Source organism: Theobroma cacao, chromosome 5 (genome assembly GCF_053813885.1).
Source record: "Theobroma cacao isolate CCN51 chromosome 5, ASM5381388v1, whole genome shotgun sequence".
In the NCBI taxonomy this organism is placed as follows: Eukaryota; Viridiplantae; Streptophyta; class Magnoliopsida; order Malvales; family Malvaceae; genus Theobroma; species Theobroma cacao.
The window spans coordinates 3,235,879-3,255,839 of NC_142643.1; the positions used below are offsets into that span (position 1 = coordinate 3,235,879).

Sequence of the window (19,961 nt, forward strand, 5' to 3'; positions counted from 1 at the left end):
TTTTTTATATAGTCAAACTTTTTATTTATTAAAAATTTCGGGATATTGAAATCGAGGCTCTCCCATCATACTGGTGGAGCCTTGATTCGGATTCCGAACCTAGGGAAAATTGGCTCGGGATTGCGACTTCTTGTGTCCCGACCGATCATTCCATCATCGGTTTTAATTATTTTACTTATATTAATAATTCTTTATCTTTTTATTTTCATTCTCTCCTCATTTATATCCCTCTCCATTTTATATAAAGCTATCTTTTTCAATTAATTTGATATCCACATATTTTATTTTATTACATTTATTATTATTATTATTTTATTTTCCTAACTCATTTTCATTCCTATAAACTCACGTCATTATATATATTTAGTGATTATGTCTAGCATTTCAACTCTTCCTACGTTATATATTCTCTTAGCTATATTCTAAATCAATATCTACTTATACCTGTTTATCATATTATTATTATTATTGTTTACTAAATGTTTATTTATCTCTCTCTCTCTCTCTCTATATATATATATATATATATATATTTTATCCTTGAATCTATTTTTATAACTAAATATTTTCTTCTATCCAATTTTATCATTTATTTTTATATAATTGCACATATATTTTATATATTTTCTTATCTATTCCAATCTCTCTTTTTCTTCACATTTTTTACATTTTTAAACATCTCTATGATTATTTTTTTTACTTATATATATATTTTTGTATTTTTTATTATTTTTAATGATTTTCTTTCCTAATATATTTTAAAATTCATTCTACAACATTAATGTACCTTATTTATATTATTTTACTATCTTTAACATAAAGCTACATTAAAAAATTTCTAACTTAAACAATCAACTCAAATACCACAATCATAACCCAATAAATTAATGATCCAAAACTTACCCCAAAGCTTTAGCCTAACCAGGCTCAAGGTGGATCGGACTGACCCAAAAAACTTGTAAGCCTGCTTCAAGAATTTAGCCTCTTGGTGCCCAAAATGGTGCCGTTTGAAGGACTGAATATGAACTCTTTGTGGGTCAAAACGATGTCGATTCACAATCACCAACCCCTAGCTATAAATCCCTTATTTTCTACTTTCCTCTTCATTTTCTCTCTTCTGTTTCTCTCTCTAGTCGTCGGACTCTCTCTTCTCTCTCTAAAAATCCCACATTTCTCTCTCACACTTCACACCGACGACTTGGGGACTCTCCCGTTACTCCCTTGCTCTGATGCCGAACTCTTCTTCTTCCTTTTCACCGTCGGACAGCTTCTCACCTGCGAGCAGGGGGCTTTCCGTTACTCCCTCCAGCAAACCGATTTGATCTCCTTCTTTTTTTCTCCTTTACTACCGATCGGGCTCCTCTTCACCGCCGGACAGCTCCTAAAACCAAACTCTAAAAAGAAACCCCACCACCTATGGCACAAAAAGTCTCTTTCACCTCCGATTTCAACCACCCAAAACCCAAATTCGACTCCCAAGAACCCAAACTATTCTCCCTTTCTCATTGTGCATCCCTTTTCTATATATTTTTTTTTGATTTTTTTGTATTTCTAATTGAGAATTTGTGGTTGCTCTCGGTTACTAGAAAGCTAGGATTTTTCCTTTTCAATTTTTGGCTCTTTCTTGGCTACCCCCCTTTTGACCTCTCGGTTGCTACAATGCCTTTATACACTTGGCTTTTTGGCCGAGTGTAGTGCCTCCACTACCCTGCCAGACGTGAATGTTTCACGTTTGGCAGGGTGAGGGAGGTGCCTGGCAGTCGTACCCCTCTCCCATTTTCTCTTTCTCTTTTCTTTTTTTTTTAATTTTTTGTTTGTTGTTTTTCTTTTGTTTATTATTACTTTATTATATATATATATATATATATATTATCATATATTTATTTATTTTTTAAACACAAAAATATGGTGTCTACAATAAGTTTTATGAATTTATATGTATAATTTTTGACACTTTCATCATCTTTTATTCTTAATACTTTAAATGCTCTAAGCAAAATAAGACTTTGAATTTGCCAAGTTTTATTGCTTCCATAAAATTTCTTCATCAATTTATCATAAGCCTCTTTGACTATCTCACAAGCCATGATCTTAATAAAAATTGTGTCAAACATCGCAAAGTGACTGCAAGATAGTGCTTTAAATCTTTTAATTTTTTTTTTACTATGCTGTTTTAATTAGAGTATGGTTAGGTTTAATTGTCCTAATTTAGGGAGTTCACTTCTTATTTCCACAATACCCCAAAGAACGAAAGCCTTAAGATAAGCTTTCATTTTGACAACCCAAATTGAATAATTTTTATATAAGAATTTAGAAGGTGCAATAACATTGAAATTTGAGGATGCCATAAAGAGCTTTTAGTTGATAATATTGTTTCGAAGGCTAGATATTTATTTGATATTTTCTGGTTTTAAGATACTGGTCTTTTAAGATTACTAAAGGGTTCTGATACCATGATAAATTTTACTTTCTAATAAATTTATTACATTAAAAATAAGGGTAAAATACCTTGATCCTTTTAAGTTTTGCTTGTAATTTCACGTGGGTCTATTAATATTCGAAGTAAACAGTCCACATCAAAAGAATATATTTCCTTAGACACATAAGTCTTGTCACGTGTCAATTGTTAGTGTTTTCATTTTTTTTGATGATGTGATAGTATTTTTAGGATAGTTTTGCCATTTTTTTAGTGTTCTTGCTAAAACTAAAACTCCCTCAAATTAAAAGCTAAAAATCTAATTTTTTTTGCTAAAATGCTCTAGATTTCTTATCGATTTTGGCACTCCAACTGCAAATCGACTTGTGAAAAAAACCTATAAACCTATATTTGATTTTTGTGGGTTGAAAAGAAAAATGTGAGAAGAGAAAATGAAGGTTGAAGGGCTTCCTGAAATTCCTTAAAGAGATGGGGTGGGAAGAATTATTCCATAAAAGAAGAAATAATGAAACTAATTAAGAAAAAATATCATTTCAAAAAGCATAGATGTATTTTACCTTCAAACTTCTGTTGTTTGCAGTCTTGCTCAAGAACTTTCATTTCAAGAATCATTGATGGTTTTCGGGGAAGAGTTAATGGGTGTGGTAGCTTAAAAAAATAGAAGTTGTAAAATGGTCTTTATTTTTTCATTACATCCATTTTGTGGTTCTTGAATTGATTCAAAGTAAAGGTGAAATGTGAGAAAAGAAAATGAAGGTTTAAGGGATGGGATGGGAAGAAAAAATGGGAGGAATCCAAGACTTTTAAATGTAATTTTGTTTGATAAAAGTTGTTGTAAGTTGTTGAAATATTGAATGCAAACGTTAATGGACATAAAGATAGCAATGCATTTCTATGTCTTGAGTTTTTTTGTTCTGTGATGACAGTTATCTTGAATTAGTCATAACCTAATTCTGATACCTTCAATGCTTAGATAATAAACTTGAACATAACAAGTGATATTAGAGATAATGTAAAGGCTCTTTTTCCAAACAAGTGATCATCTTTGCATTAAATGCAACATTCTACATCAATTAATATTTATTATATATTTTAAACAATAATTGCATTAGGTCTTTTGTATACATGAGGACCACTATCTTCCTTAAACCTTTATACACATGAGGACTATAAGTTTACAAAATAAAGCTCTACAAAATAATCTGGGTCATTGCCAACGGATCCAATATCAAAGTCAAGCATCTGTTCCTAATTTTCAGATAATTAATGGTAGACAAAAAAACATAAAAGCATCCATTATTAATTACATTCCAACCATCCATCCAAACATACCCTAAAACATTATATTAGATCAACATTCACATATCAACAACATTAGAGACATTAGTTTGTGTCCCTTCAGCACTATCAAAATTCATTACTGAGGTAGAGACAACAAGGGTAGCAAGTCCAGCAAATGGAGGCTTCCTTGCAAGTGAAGCCCTCCTTGAACCACCATAAGTAAGGACAGATTTAGCACCATTATGAGCACCACCACCAAGTCCTGAAGCCGCAACAATAGGTCTTCCTTGCACACCAGTAGGTTTTCTTGAAGCTCTTGATGCAACAATCCTTGATGAAGACCCAACAACTCTTGATGAAGACCTAGGCAAGACATTTTGCTTCAATTTAAAACATAAAGAATGTATTAGATGCATTAAATTGCATATTTAATTTAAATTACTAAATTGCATAATTAATGTAGATTACCTTTCTATTATGTCCCACAAGAACCCTAGGACAGGTCGTACTATTATGACTAAACGTAAGTATAAAGTGCACTTAACATTGCTACTCCTCCTAGCATTACCATCTGTAGATAACCCTTTCTTTGATTCCTTTCTTTTGTTCTTTTTGGCCTTGCCAAGCATACAACGAAGTAGTGGAGGATCCATTGGATCTACTTGCCCTCTGAACTATACTATGGTGATGTTAGGTATAAGGTGAATGTAGTCATTGCATGCCAGTATGAAATTCTCCTTAGAGTAATAGTTGTCACAATATTGTTTTAAATCACCCCTGTTGTGACCTATGTAAGTTGCTATATGCTTATAAAGAATACCTAAAATATAGCAAAACACAAGGTTAGTAAACCTTGAAATATTTAACCAATTAGTGTATACATGAAATATGTTCAGACAACCTTACCTAAAATATTCCAAACGCCCCATAGACAAGTTACCCTACTCACCTCTAAGTTGGCAACATACGTCCTACCACTTTGAAACACACTAAACTCATATTTGAGGCAATCACATCAAACTTGCCATTATACTTGGCAGAAACCAACTTCTTCTTAATTTTGGGTGTCACTTGCCTCTCCCATGTACATACCTTCTCATATCGATCATAAAGTATCTTTATTATCTTGATTCTAATTTCCTCAAACAAAGATAGAATGGATTTACTCATCATAAGCTCAGTCTAGTAGTTGAAGCTCTTAGCCATGTTGTTTGTCACATAGCCACTCTTTACACTTAGGTTAAAAGTATGCCTTGCCCATAGAGTGACTAGTTTTTCCATCAAACACTTGTATGCCTGATCACTTTTAGCTTTAATATTCATCATGGCTTCATTCCAATACCACTAGTTATATGTTTTGATAGCCCATCAAAATTTTACCTTTATGTCGAACCTTAAAAACCTCTATCTAAAATTATATCTTTTAGGCCCTACCATATGAGAATAAATATCAGTTAATAAGTAATTGAAATTAAGTAATTAATGAAAAATAATAAGAGTTTAGGGTTTACCTTTTTTTCCCATCACTCATCACTACTAATGGTTTGTTTAAGTCCCCAATGGCAGTATTAACCAAGTTCAAAAACAAAGACCAAAAGTCACCATTCTCTATCTCCACTATAGCCACAACAACAAGAAATAAGCCACAATTCCCATTAATGGCAATAGCAGATAGCAAAGCTCCTTTACATGGCCCTTTGAGGTGGTAGACATCAGCCCCAATTAAAGGCCTACACCCATTGTCGAAGCCTTTCCTTAAAGCATCAAAGGACAGGAAAAAACTTTTAAAAGTTAGGTACATGCTCAACTTAGGCCTTTCTAGTTGCATGATGACTATGCTATCAAGATTTGTATCCTTCATCATCTAGGCATACAATTGAATGTAAGAATAGGATTTACCATAAGTCATTTCGGACTCTTCTCGAGCTCTTTTCTTTGCTTTATACAATTTCTTGGAATGAACACTCACTTCATACCTTTGTTGTAATTCATGCTGCATCAAATTATATGACATATTTGGGTCAAATTGCAATTGAGCAACAAGCTTGTTAACAATCCAAACACTTATAATAGCAAAATTATTGTTACTTATCCTAATGCAAAAGTGTTCATTTATTACCTTCATAATCTTGAAAGTTTTCTTATCCAAACATAAGTTTGCATGAACCATCCACTTATAGCCATTTCCTTTGCAGTAAGCCTTGTACCTAGTTTTCTCATTTTTGGCTCTATACAGCTTTATCCCTTCTTGGATAATATAATTAGTCATCACCTCCTTAAAGTCATGCACACTTGTAAACAACATGTTCTATGTAAATACAACTTTCCCATTCTCATTAAGAGCATAAGGTATGCCTCTAAGGGACCTATCTATTGCTCAACCTTCCTTGTTAAATATATCATTATCTTGGTTCCCTTCCTCTACATCAATACTAATATCAGAAAAACCATCATTCTTTATGTTTTCTTCAACCTCAACATTCTCTTCGAAATTGCCTTGAGATTGACTTATCTCTTCGTCATTTTCTATCTTAAGCATCTAATCTACATCTTCACTAAATATATCTTCTCTATCAATGTCTCTTATTGAATCGCTACTTTTTTCACCATTATTACCAATAGCAGTAGAAGGTCCTTCACCAACTGTGCCCTTACCAACTCTACCTCTACCTTTATCTTAACTTCTACCACCTCTACTTAAAGTTCCAACTTCAACCTCTACTTCACCAACTCTACCTTCACCATCTTTACCTAAAGTAGAGACATCCAGAACATTACAAATAGCCTCACCAATTCCAGAATCAAACCTTAATTTCTCAATTTACGATTTAAGGTTTTCGATTTTGGTTGCAACCCAACCTTCAACTTGAACCTTAATCCAAACTCATTCTTGAACCTTTATCACATCAGCAAAAGACAACAACTCTAAACCATAAAACCTCAACCCTAACCTGGATCTAGTAACAAAACACCATAATACTTACCACTAGTTGATGATCGATGAACCCTATTCCTTCATTTTCTCGATTTGAGTCAAGATTTAAAGGGTTCGAAACAAGGGTTTGGTTTAAGGCTATTTCATTTAGGATAAAGCTTTTAATCAGAGCAGAAGGCTAAAATAACCTAATTGATCAATGTGATGAAGCGCTTGAAGAGAGGAAAAAGAGAAAAGAATGAGAAGAAAGAAAGAGAGTGGCTCAAACAGTGATTAGGGTTCATTAACACGCGATTAAGCTTTTTTTATGCATAAGTAATTTAGAGATTTTACATTTACTGTTAACGCCATTTACACTTTAAGACGGAATGTCAATTTTAAATATTAATGGACCTGCGTGAAATTATAGATAAAACTTAGAGAGATCAGGGTAATTTACCTTATAAATAAATAAAAAATTTTGATAGAGAAAGAGGGAATTTGAGAAAGAAAAGTGAAGATAAAGAACAACACTTTGATTTATTTTAATCAGAAGTCTGCCTTTTTAAAGGCAACAATTGGTTACTATACGATTATAAAGAGAAAACTGTTGGATAAAAACTAACAATCTAAATCACTAAGAAAGTAACATGTGGGCCCTATAATTGCAGCTATGGTAGATACAAAGTATCCCTTTCTAACCCAAACAGAAACAATGAACGTGGTCTTTTAAAGAGCCACGTTTTCTTGTAACACTAAAAGCTGTACTGCATGATTTAATGAATCACGTGACCCATTCAACGTGATTATCTTCCTCCTTGCAACAAGGGATCACCTGATGTGAACAACAATAAAAAAAAAAACTCCATTCACAGATAGAACTCATTTTCTAACCCTCTAGGCTCTTTTTTCTATAACTACTTATAATTTTAAGTTCTTACTAGCATGTGCTGTCTCATGGCTTCATTTTGCATTTTTTCTTTCTCTTTGCAATACATTGTTCTTCTCGTCTGTTGCTTGTAGTTGTTGTACCTATGGCCTTTATGCCAACTTTTTGTACCTACTTATTGATTTTAATGAAAATTCTTGATTGACTAAGCAAAAAAAATTAAGGAATAAAGGTGATGACATGAATATCCAGAAAGACCAAAGATTGGCTCGCTTTTATCAATAACAACACCTACATGACCTCAAGTCTAACAATTGATAATTTTTTTTTTGAAAAGTCATCTCTCTGATGATTGAATCCTACCAAGGAAGGAATTGTTGATAAAGTTACCTAACTCAACTATGACTTAAACCCAAAGTTATCATGATCAAATACATGAAACCTTTTATGTTTTTGGAATATGCATGGATGTTGAAAAAATGGCTTACGTTTATGCAAAAGTTATAATAGTACGATGCTCTTTTGAGTAAAAAAGACAAAACAAATAGTTTATTCATGGCTACTTAGGGATGGCAATGGGTATCCTGTTACAAGGTACTTATAGGTACTTGATCTGATTATATAGGTTAAGGTATCCTATAATCAAGTTTGAGACGGGTTCGGGTACTTCCCCTTGGGTACCCATTACCCAAACTCGATTATATACTTTTTTCAATGTCATGTAATTAAAGACAAACCCATATTGTTAATTAAATTAATCTATGAAACTATGATTATTAATTAATTTGTAATGTCTTTTAATATATATATATATATACTGTATATAATGTGTAATTTATAAGAAATATAATTACCATTATATATATACTTTAGTATATATACTTTAAATGTAAACATATTTACTTTCTATTTTGTATTAACGTTACAAAAATTATAACTTATAAAATTATTAATTATAATATATATGCCTTTGTTTATATAAATTTATAATATATATACTCAAAGAGAAGTTGTGAGATTATAATAGTTTTGAAACCTAACTATTTTTTTAATTTCATGTAATATATTGTTAATTAAATTAATTCATGAAATTATAATTATTAATTAACTTGCAATGTTTTTTAATATGTATACTTTTATGTTTTGTTAATTTATAAGGAATATAATTACTATTATATATATACTTTTAGTATATTTACTTTTTATTTTTTATTAACATTACAAAAATTATAACTTATAAAATTATTAATTATAATGTATATACCTTTATTTATATAAATTTGTAATATATATACTTGTGAGATTAGAATAGTTTTACAACCTAGCTATTTTTTTTTTAATTTTATGTAATTAAGGACAAACCCATATAATTAATTAAACTTGTAATGTTGATGCTTGTTGTAAACTTGTAATGACGTTGTTTAAGTTGTTTGAATATTTGTTTTTAGTTATTTAAATTGATATTTGAGATATTTGTTTTTGATTATTTAAATTTAAATTTAAATATAAATTTTATTGTTTGCGTGCTTTGATAAATTTAATTATTAGTGAATTATATGGAATATGAATGAAAAATATTGTTTTTGAAAAAAAAATGAATGAGAAATATTATTGTATATATATATGGGTACGGCCTTGGATTCGGATAATTAAGTACTCATGAAGAGCTTTTAATAATTTTTTAACATAATCTAATTTTTAAATAGGTTCGGGTAATTATCGAGTAGTGGGTATATATTAAGGTTCGGGTTAAGATAATAAATTTTAAAAATATGTGAGATACGGGTGCGAATTCGGATTCGGGTAATTGAATACCCATGAAGAGTATTTTAATAATTTTTTTGCATAACTGAATTTTTAAACGAGTTCGGGTAATTATCAGAAAGTGGATATCTATCAGAGTTTAGGTTAAGATAGTAAATTTTAAAAATATTCGGATAGTTATAAGATTTGAGTACTCTATTTATTAATCGAATTAAGATATCTTAAAATTAACAGATACTCTAATCGTTTGATGTGGCTATGCCTTTTAGGTATGGTACTTTTTTTTTCCCTCAACCAATAAGGTGGATTCATTAAATAAACTGCTCTAGGCAGTAAGAGTACATCTGAACTGGTCAAGGCAGCAACGGTGCAGTAAAATTGGTTGAGACAATACAATTAGAGCACACGAAAACACCAGCAACACAATATAAAGGCTGGTAATACATAAACCAAAATTATAGGCTAAGCTTGAAAATAAGAATGCACATATCGAAGTAAAATGGCCAAACAAGCTGCCACCATGCTGTAAACATCGTCTCGCAGTCGACACAATACTTGGCAAGTATGTCTACCAATGAGTTCTGCTTGCGAAGAGTGTGCTGGGTAACCAATCCTCTAAGGACAGCCCAAAATGTGTCTATCTTATTAAAATATAGCAAATATTCCAGGGCCTATGATTCACTTTCTCAACCCAAGTGTCACGATGGTGCTTTTTTTATTTCTTTCTTATGCATAGATTAAATCTTCTGCTTCATCAGCATTCATTTTTTTAGCATTTGATTAGTTATCAATTCTAAATGATAACAGTAAAGACATGGGAGTAATTAGCTGCTAAGAAGCAGAATCATCAAACTAAAAGCTATCCCAGAATGTGGGAACAATTTATGTATAAACTGCACTAAATATCAGCAATTATCTATATATCTTTGTGCTGTCTTCTAAAATCTTCTGTAACTCTTCAGGTTCACAAGGAAGTACAAGCACTCCCTTTTGTCGGAATCCATATTCCTCTTTAGCCTGCTCTAGCAGCGTCAGGAATGCTGGGTTTCTCAGACAGCTTAACTCCAGGATAAACCTCTTCTGTTTTCCACCTTTGACTGCAATCACTGCAAAATGCCCTTCCTTCACATCTTTTGGGACCATCTTTGTTTCTTCTACATCTTCAACAAACTCAACAATACTGTGATCAGTCCCTCTTGATGGAAAGATTGATATGACTCTTAACAGCTTTTCAGTTAAAAGCCTGAGCATTACAAGCCCTACATGGCGTTTTTCGCACTTCTGAATTACCACAGACATATCAAATTATGGTTTAGAGTACTTTGAGACTTAAACCTTGTAGCAGTGCTTCGTTTTGTGACTGAAATTCGAAGACCTCTAACAATAATTTATACTAGGGAGTTAAAGAAGATGGAAGTATAGGTGAGCTTTCTAAGGGACACTATGGAGACATTTCATATGGTTTGGAACTTGCTACCAAGCATCATTGAATCCAATCTTTGGCAGTCCATTTTCCTTACTTCCTCGAAAATGGTGGGGGCCTTTGAAACACGGCATACAAATGGAGTTGTTTGTTTTCTTATCTGAAAGCTTGTATTGTTTGTTTGACTCAGAATTTCGCAGACCGTTTTCCAGCCTAGCAGTGAGTTGTGACGATCACCATGGGGTACATGTATGGTTGTGGCGTCAAAATGCCAGCCGACCCAGTGAACGGGCCCTACATCTTGGCCTTTTCCCCTTCCATTACCCCGTGGTCTCTCATTTTCCCTTGCCATCCTTTGCTTTGTTTTCGGTTAACAATGATGAGCATTTAAGTGGGGGGCTTTTGGGGTGAGTTTTGACCATGGTCTTCGTTTTGCCTTCACGGTAAACAAAAATGCTAGAGAGTTTTGGGTGGTTAGGATCTCTTGCTCGGGTGTAGCATAGTCAGATAGGTTTTGGATGTCTTAAAAAGAAAAAAAAACCTTATCGTATTTTTCATCTAATTTGATTATAGTTAAATTTTCTTGTCGCCTCTATCCGTAGAGGTAAGCTTACAGTCGAATCATGTAAATTTTGGTATTCTTGTTGTCTTAGTTTTGCATTTTACTTCTTGTTACTTGTTTGACTATTTTTCTTGAGAATTTATTTTGTTACCATATTAGCTTGTTTGGTTTGGGTTTTTCAACAAATTTGTATTAGAGTAATTGTTTCGACCATCTTTGTAGTATTTGCAAAGGAGTAAAATCCAAAATCCCTCCTCCAATCACTTTAAAAAAAATTTTTGGTTCCTCTTATTTTAAAATTAAGCTTTTGACCCTTTAATTGGTAACATTGTTAATCAACATTTTTTAAAAAACGTAAGCTAAAATTACATAAACATTTTAAACACATATAATCTCTTTAAAAATAATCTGTTCATCTCTTTTCTCTCTCAAAAACCTTAATAAAAGGATAAAGCAATTTTTTTTTCTTTATGCTCCTTGAAGATTTTTCTCTTCTTTCTTTGGATTTAGTTTTTTTTTTTTCTCACAACTTTAGCTCTTTTAATTGAAGGAATTTTGATTTGAAAGGAAAAAAGAAATACAAAGAAATTGTTGGCCTTTGCCATTTGAAGAGGAGAGGATTCACAAACATTGATCCCATGAAGACCACATTTGCCAAGGTCTTTCATTTCTTTTTTTTTTTTTTTATGTTATACTTTTTGGGATTTAAAATCTTATTTTTAACTATGGGTTGTTCTGTGTATTTTCTATGATTTTGCTATTCAACAATGGATTTTCAAATCAAAATTCCTTTAGGTTTTTTTTTTCTGATCAAGGTTTTTGGAAGAAGGATGAGTAATTTTTTTTTTTCAAAAAGAATATCCTTAAATTGAAAAAAATGATAAAGAGGCACTTGTGTCTGAAAATATTTATGTGATATGAAATTCTAATTTTTTTTAACAGTTGATTAACTTTATTAACAGTTAAAGGACTAAAAACATCATTTAAAAATAGAAAAAACCAAAATATCCTTTTAGAGTGATTGGAAGTGGTTTTTTAGATTTTACCGATTTGCAGAGTGAGTTGTGCTTTGATATTTTGGTTGCTTTGTTATGTGCTTTGATCTATCGACTCAACCTCAAGAAATGGCTCTACACTCTAAAAAGGGAGGAAGGTACACCAATATCCTAGCACCTTAATACATTTAATGGATCTTAATAATGTTGATTTTAATCTAGTGAAGGATGGCTCGCTTCTGAAACTGCACCACCTATATATATTTGTTTCCTACCATGGGGAGGTCAACCAACTTCATTTCCCTATGAAGTCTCGAAACTGCTCCATAGCTCTTACGTTACTTGTGATACTAATTCTCTCTCCTAGCTCACATACAACATTAAAATCACCTCCGACATCAAGGTATTGAATATTGTGTCAATACTTAAATTAATTCTTCCCATCGCACCTTCGTATCCTCTTCCCATAGCGCCTTCGTATCCCCCTCGTTATCATTTGGTGTGTAGGCTGGTAAGTGAAATAGGCAGTTATAACTAGGTTCAATGTTGTAAACCCCCTAGTTGTGAGAAGATTGTCCCTGTTTAAATGCCCTGCTTAATACAGTTAAACCTCTGTAAAGTAGTAAACCTCTATAAAGTAATACTTTGGGATAATGAAAATTTATTAATTAATTACAATATTATTTAATCAATAAATTAATAATTTATTAATTTATTAAAATATTTTTTATTTTTTTAAAATATTAAGCTTAATACATGTATTCTGTATTGTCATTATAATAATATTACTTAATTACCGAATTACGAATTATCATTTTTTTATGTATTTGTTTAATCAAAACAAATTCATGTATATAATTAGTCTTATTAAATAGAAGTCATGGATCTATCTATTTGGCAAGTACGTCATAGAAAATCACAAAGAAGATGAAGTTGAAAACCATAGTTCTATACGGGAACTTGTCTCGCGCAAAGATGTATCCAAAGCAATAAATCATATTGTATAATTTTCTCTTACAATACGAGAATATTACATCAAAACTTCTTAATACATTAAGAAAAGTTAAAGATAAAGTTCAAAAGACATCGATTTCAAAAAGAAATAAGTAATATTAGAGTCATATTTTACAAAAATTTCTTAATTGAGTCATGTATATATACAATTTTAATATATAAAGAGATTATTAATTTATATATCAAGTGAAACTTATATATATTTTAAAAATGTATTATCTTATAAATTTAATAAATTATTAATTTACTACATTAATTTCAAATTAAGATCAATAAAAAATATTATTTAATTAAAATTATTAATTTCTTAAATACTAATTTGTAGAGATTATACAGTACATATCATTTAAATAATAGCTTAGACAAGACCAAGTTACCTTAGGTTGGCGGCTAGTGGTTCATATGGTGTCGGCATAAGTAGCATTTAAAGGTGACTGAAATTTCCGTAGTACGTACTTCTAAGTTTGCGGAAACCAATAAGGACCTACCACCATTACTGTATCTTTTCAAGGATCTTAAAATTTAAATATGAACTCAGCCATTAAGGGGCAAGCATGAATGAATTTTTTACTTGTCAGTGACAACAAGGAATTATTTTATTACCGACGTGCGATACAGAGACTAGCGAAACTCGACTAGAAGCATACTAAAAGGCCTCAATATGTTAACATAGTTACTGAAATTTGTACGTCATTTTACACCAAGAATCCAAACAAATGTGTTCTTAAGTCATCTTTGTATGTATTTCTCTTCACATTCCAATTCTCCTTAACGTGAGAGAATCACAGTTAAATCATAAATGTTAACCTGCTGATCCCCGTATATGAACAACAAATAATTAAGCAAATGCATTTTCCTCCCCTTTCCGGCCAATGGCAGCGAGATATCTTTTTACCATTTTCAAGGTAAGAAGACCTAAGTAGCCAGATATATGTACCATAATTAATGAAGAGAAACAATTACTAATAAATGGATAGGAGAACATGAAGAGGAAGGAGAATTTAGATCACTGATGGTATTTTCCAGATACATCAGTCAGTAATCTTTGGCATTTGTATACAGTAATTTGTACCTTAAAAGAGCAGTGTATATGGAAGATTCCAAAGATGCGAAAGTTACCCGTCAATACACATAAACATTAGTTTTCCTTTTTCTGAATCTTTGTAATCAATCAATGAATTAGTATGTCCCAACATTAATGAAAAGAACACCGTGTTGTACTTCTTTACAATGTCGCTACGGTTGTTTGATGGTAGACAAACACACAGTTGTATGTAACAATTGTCTGGGGCCGTCTAAAAAAGTATGGTCTGGTCTGTAGCCACAGTTTTTTTCCTTTGAAATGACTGAAGCTCAAAATTCTTGGCCTTTTCTACCTGATATTTCTAAATGTTTTTTTTTTTGTCTCCTTTTTTTATTATATTAATATATTTTTTACGTAATACATCTCCCTCTTATCGTAAGGGATTTAAAGGTAAGAAAACGACACAACACGAAAACAGCAAGTTCAACGTTAACAACTTAAAAGCCACAACATTGAGATGTGACATCCTAACTTATGTACGTTGCATGGTAGTTTCTCAAAACCACCAGTTTGAAGATACCCGAATGACTGTATTTCAGTTCATAATTATGTCATTTCAATGATTCCACAAGGATTAATTAATTTAGAGGATTTAAATTTCTCTAATATTCAAACCAGGAGCATTTTCGAACTTCATTAAAATGGTGAAGGAATCTAGTGAAATACTCAAAGACAATCAGGTGGTACACTACAAGAACTAATCTGTCTATGTGTTATGGAAGTTGAAGAGGATATGGCTCCTCGTCAAAGCTCTTTTGGTTATTCTTCCCTGGATGCAGAGTTTGCTCATTTAACAAAACAGTGCATAAATTCAGGCTGAAGGCAAGAAAGAGGAGGGCTTAAGGCTCAATATGATACAATATGCATAAATATTTCCCATTTCCTTTGTTTTCTTCACTCAATCAATGGCTTTGTTTATTATAGAATAATCACAGCACAAAGGATCGAAAAGCACTAGTTCACTTGAAGCCAAGATGGCTCAGTGACATAGTGCATACATAAAAGAACGCCACACAACAACCACGCCAGATAAACAACTACACGGTACACACCACCACCTGAGAACATATATATAAATAGCCATGAAAATACAAATATCACCACACCTACATATGGAAGTCAGGATCGAGCTTCGACAGATCCTCGGCTGGAGACAGGCGCTGCACCAGAAAGCTCTGAACACAGCACCAGATTCACAAAGCAAACAGAATCCATCAAAATCAGAAAACACTTCAACACCTCACACATAAAACAGCCTGCACCAGCTGCAACATAGCCCAGTAAACAAGCAGCAAATCACCACCAAGAAGAGAAAAAAATCTTTTCTATCAACCCCAAACTTGAAATGCGTTGAATAATTTCCATATCCTTTTCTTGAATACTAACTCCACTAAATTATCATTACAGAAACAGTGCTTAAAAATTACATATCTATCTAATCCAAGCAAAGATCTATTTACTTGGACTACAGAAGGAACAAATTAATTAATTCAGTTGTTTGTCCAAGCTAGTAGCCTTCTGTTGTTGTAGCATTACAGGGAGCCCAACCTTCAGTATCAGCATGCTCAGCTTCCCAGTCTTGTAGGATCTTTTGCAGTTCCTGCGGACGACAAGGGAGAGAAAGAACCCCCTTTTGATGGAATCCATATTCTTCCCCAGCCTGCTCCAGTAGACTCAGGAATGCAGGGTTTGTTAAGTTGTCTAGTTCAATGACAAACCTCTGCGTTTCCTTTCCTTGAACTGCAAAGACCGTAAAATATCCTGCCCCAACATCATCTGACATTGGTGTAGCTACGTTTATTTCTTCATCGACCTCAACATCATTAATGACAGCTTGTCCTCTGGAAAGTGAGACATGGAACCCCTTGCGTATTTTCTGGAGGAAAGGCCTAAACATTTCTAAACCTCTTTTTGTTCTCTTCAAAGCTCTTGATAAGATTCCTCTCTGTGAATTTAAAAGAGTTTCTTTAAAATTCTATGCTCCTTGTTGCTGAGACTGCGAGGCAATTTATATTGGTTTTTAGTAGCATATAGGAAATATTTAGGAAGAAGTGTAGAGCCAACAGTAAGATTTAGTGTGTGTCCAAATGGTCGATTTACTCTACGCGGATTAAAAGATAATTCACACGGTTGACAACCTAATTATTAATTTCCAACTTCCGTGTTAGGAGCTTTATCTACGACTGCATCCATTAATTAATGAGCCGAAATTGGAGTTTATATTTTTTTAATTAGTTCTTGTTTTATGTGCTTCAAACTTGATTGATTTTATAGTAAACTCATAATTATAGTAATAAAAATAATAAAGATTAAATATTTAAATAAAATTTTGCACTATACTAAAAGAATCAATTAAGTCTCTAACCTTTTATTGTAATCAATTAAATCTCTAACATTTTTTATTTTTGATCAAATAAACTCCTCTTACAAACTATTGATTGACTTTTATTAATTAATTATACAATTGGTATTTCTATGTCAAATCATCTGTCACATGGCAGGTTAACGTGTCATTTTGATGATGTCATTATCACATAGCTGATGATATGGTATTAAATGTTGTTAAATAGAATAGTTATTTTACCTTTTGACCCAGCCATATGACATAAAATAATTGACTTAATGATTTAAAAAACAAAACAACAACTCTTTTCGCTAATACATAGAACAATCTGTTTGTTTACTTTAATCAAGATTTCAACTTTTTTTTTAAAAGCGCTATTTTATTAAGATCACACAAGCTAGTATGCCATTATAAGTCTTGAATCATGGTGATGAAAGACTTCTAGTGGCATAAGAAAACTAGCTTTGGAGTATAAGAGTCCTCAACAGTTACAAAAGTTGTCAACTGCTCAAAAGGTAGTTTGAAGCACCTATTCTCTACTATGTCCTACGCATATAAGCCCAAGATTTCCTACTGCAAAATAGCATATAGCAAATTCGTTGAAGAAACTAAGTAGGCTTAAACAAGAGCATTATAAAAAATAGATTCATGGTAAAGTAAAAAGCACTTGTGGCTTGAAGGCCCACAGGGAACTATTGTCTGCATCTCCCTTCCCTTTCACTTATCTAGATTACTCATCAGCATTCTTAATCCTCTTTTTCTGTTATCTCCCTTTTCATTGTTGCTCCTCCTTCACTCGTACCTTTTTATTTCTTTTGTTCTCCATCATCTCTCATTTCTCCCTTCCTCTGACTTCACTATTCTCCCATTCCCAATCTCATTACCCTTAATCCCCTCTCATCCTCTTACTCCGTAGATCATTTATGATCTTACTTTTGATGAATTAGTAAGTCTCCTCTAGTTCTGTTGTTTACCCCATCCTTCAACGGCTTCTAATGTAATCAATATTTTGATCACAACCTCCTTCTTTTTTTGAAAAGATAACTCCAATTTCTTTGTCAACTCCCATATTTCCTCTATTTCTCTTATCAAAATTGAGTTTCTTTTTTGGATGTCGGCACCTGATCTTGAGCTAAACCCAAAAATTTCATTTTTTCTTTCCTATTTTTATTCCAATCTTTGTATTTTCCTTTACTGCTCAGCATGCTCCTTACCTCTGGTGAATATCTCTTCTTCAATTTTTTCCTTTTCTTGCTTTTTCACAGTCCACCAATCTCTTACTCTTTCGTTACTTTTCTTCCCTTCGTAGCCATTTCATTTTCCCACTTTGACATCTTTCTTCCCTCACTACTATGTTTATCACCAATGCTACTAATGCTATTTCCCACTTTGAGGTTTTCCTCTTTTTCTTCCGTCACTGCTTCTTTTCCACCTCCACTCTTTCTTCGCTTCTCGGCCTCCATTCTTTAAGTCTGCTTTTTCTCTCCCCCAATTTCTTGAGCTTTTCTTTTTTTTTTTTCAATCTTATTCCACTTTCATTCTTCATCCATATAACTTCATAGATTGCCTTATTTCCACACTTGATTTTACTCTCAGTTGGACTTACTCATCTAGTGATCCAAAACCTTTCTTAAGCCCTTTCAATTTTCCTTCCTTGGTACCATAGACCTTTTCTGCACTTGGGCTTGCATTAATTCATCTATAGCTCTTATTGAATCATGAGAGACGACCCACTCTTTTCTTACCTTGTTTGTTCCCAAACCAACTTGGCCCATTATCAAACCATTCTACTGATGGACCAATTCCGTTTTGTTCTCTATATGTTTCGCCTAGTTTTCCATTTTCACTTTTGCACTGTTGCTTCTTTTTCCTGATTCTGAATCTGTCTTGACTTTTTCTTCTGACCCATATCTTTCCTTTCCACTAGTCAACTTGTCAACCTTACTTTTAGATTTCTCCCTCTAACAAGACTTTATTAGATTGTAAACAATCTCCTATAATACCTTGGTAAAATCTCAAATTTTCTTCTCATTGTCGTACATCCATTTTGCCCTTCTTCTTTGACTTTAATTCAAATTCTTTTGCTTTGACCCATATCTTTCCTTTCCACTAGTCAACTTGTCAACCCTACTTTTAGCTTTCTTCTTATGATTGGACTCTATCAAACTATAAACAATCTCATTTAAAACCTTGGTATAGTCCCGAATTTTCTTATTCTTGTCGTGCATCCATTCTGCCCTTCTCCTTCAACTTTAATTCAATTTCTTCTGCTTTGACATCTTTCTTATCATCATTTTCGCATCTTCCCATGTTATCTGTTACGTCAACTCCCACTTGCTTTAACTCCACAGTCTTTTCTTTCTCTTCGCCATCGTTTCTGACATGATAGCCCTTCTTTTATTGAGCCTCCATCTTAATTTAAGGTTTTTTTTTTCTGTAAAGGGGTTTTTTTGGTTAAGGAGAGATGACGTGTTGCAATGAGTGAATCAGGGTACATTAAAGGCGATAGAGAGTAAGACTAGAGCAGTCCTTGAAGCTTAAGTGTTTTAGGTGACACATGATGAGGGATGAGAAAAGATGGAAGAAGCGACGAATAATGGCGAATGGGAAAGGCCTAATAAGAAAAATGTTGGACGAATCTCAAAAGAGCTTTTTAGTATAATCGCTGCTAGGTTTCTAATGATTTCTCTTTCCTTCTTTCCAACCTCCAAGGCTCTCATATTTATACTGAACCAGTTATGGGAGAACATGCTTGTCATGGAAGAGCAGTTAAACAACGATTTTGAAAATATTAAAAGAATGACCGTGTAGTCGGGTAGTGGGCGTAAGTTTTGGGTAATGGAGTAATGGCACTTAATAGTGCACCACGTGTGTTCTTATGGAAACAAACAAAGATCAAGGGGTAAAACACATGTACTTCAAGGAAAAGTTAAGAGGAAGCCCTCTTAACTATCTCCATATCTGAGCCATCAAGCCAAACTCTTTACAACATCCCAAATGTGAAGGTAACTCATAAACCCTGTCACTTGTTCTAAGTTACTTTCACTTCCCTGTACAAATAGTTGTTCCATGCTTGTTCTTGGGTGTTTCTGTGATTGTAATGCTCTTTGGATGTTTTAGCGCTTAAAACACCCTTGGGCGCTTCTGCACTTGGAACACCCCTAGGAGCTTTTGTGCTTGAAACACCCTTGGGATTCCACGCTTAGAATACCTTTGGACACTTCTACGCTTAGAACACCTTTGGGCGTTTCCAC

General features: G+C 32.9%; 1 protein-coding gene across 1 annotated transcript; it reads right to left on the minus strand.

Annotated features, from left to right (window-relative positions):
- Nucleotides 1–10,197: 10,197 nt before the first annotated feature.
- Nucleotides 10,198–10,584, minus strand: LOC18598007 (auxin-responsive protein SAUR32-like). The gene has a single exon (XM_018121284.2). The coding sequence runs from the start codon at nucleotides 10,582–10,584 to the stop codon at nucleotides 10,198–10,200; it is 387 nt and encodes a 128-aa protein (XP_017976773.1).
- Between the last annotated feature and the right edge of the window lie 9,377 nt (nucleotides 10,585–19,961).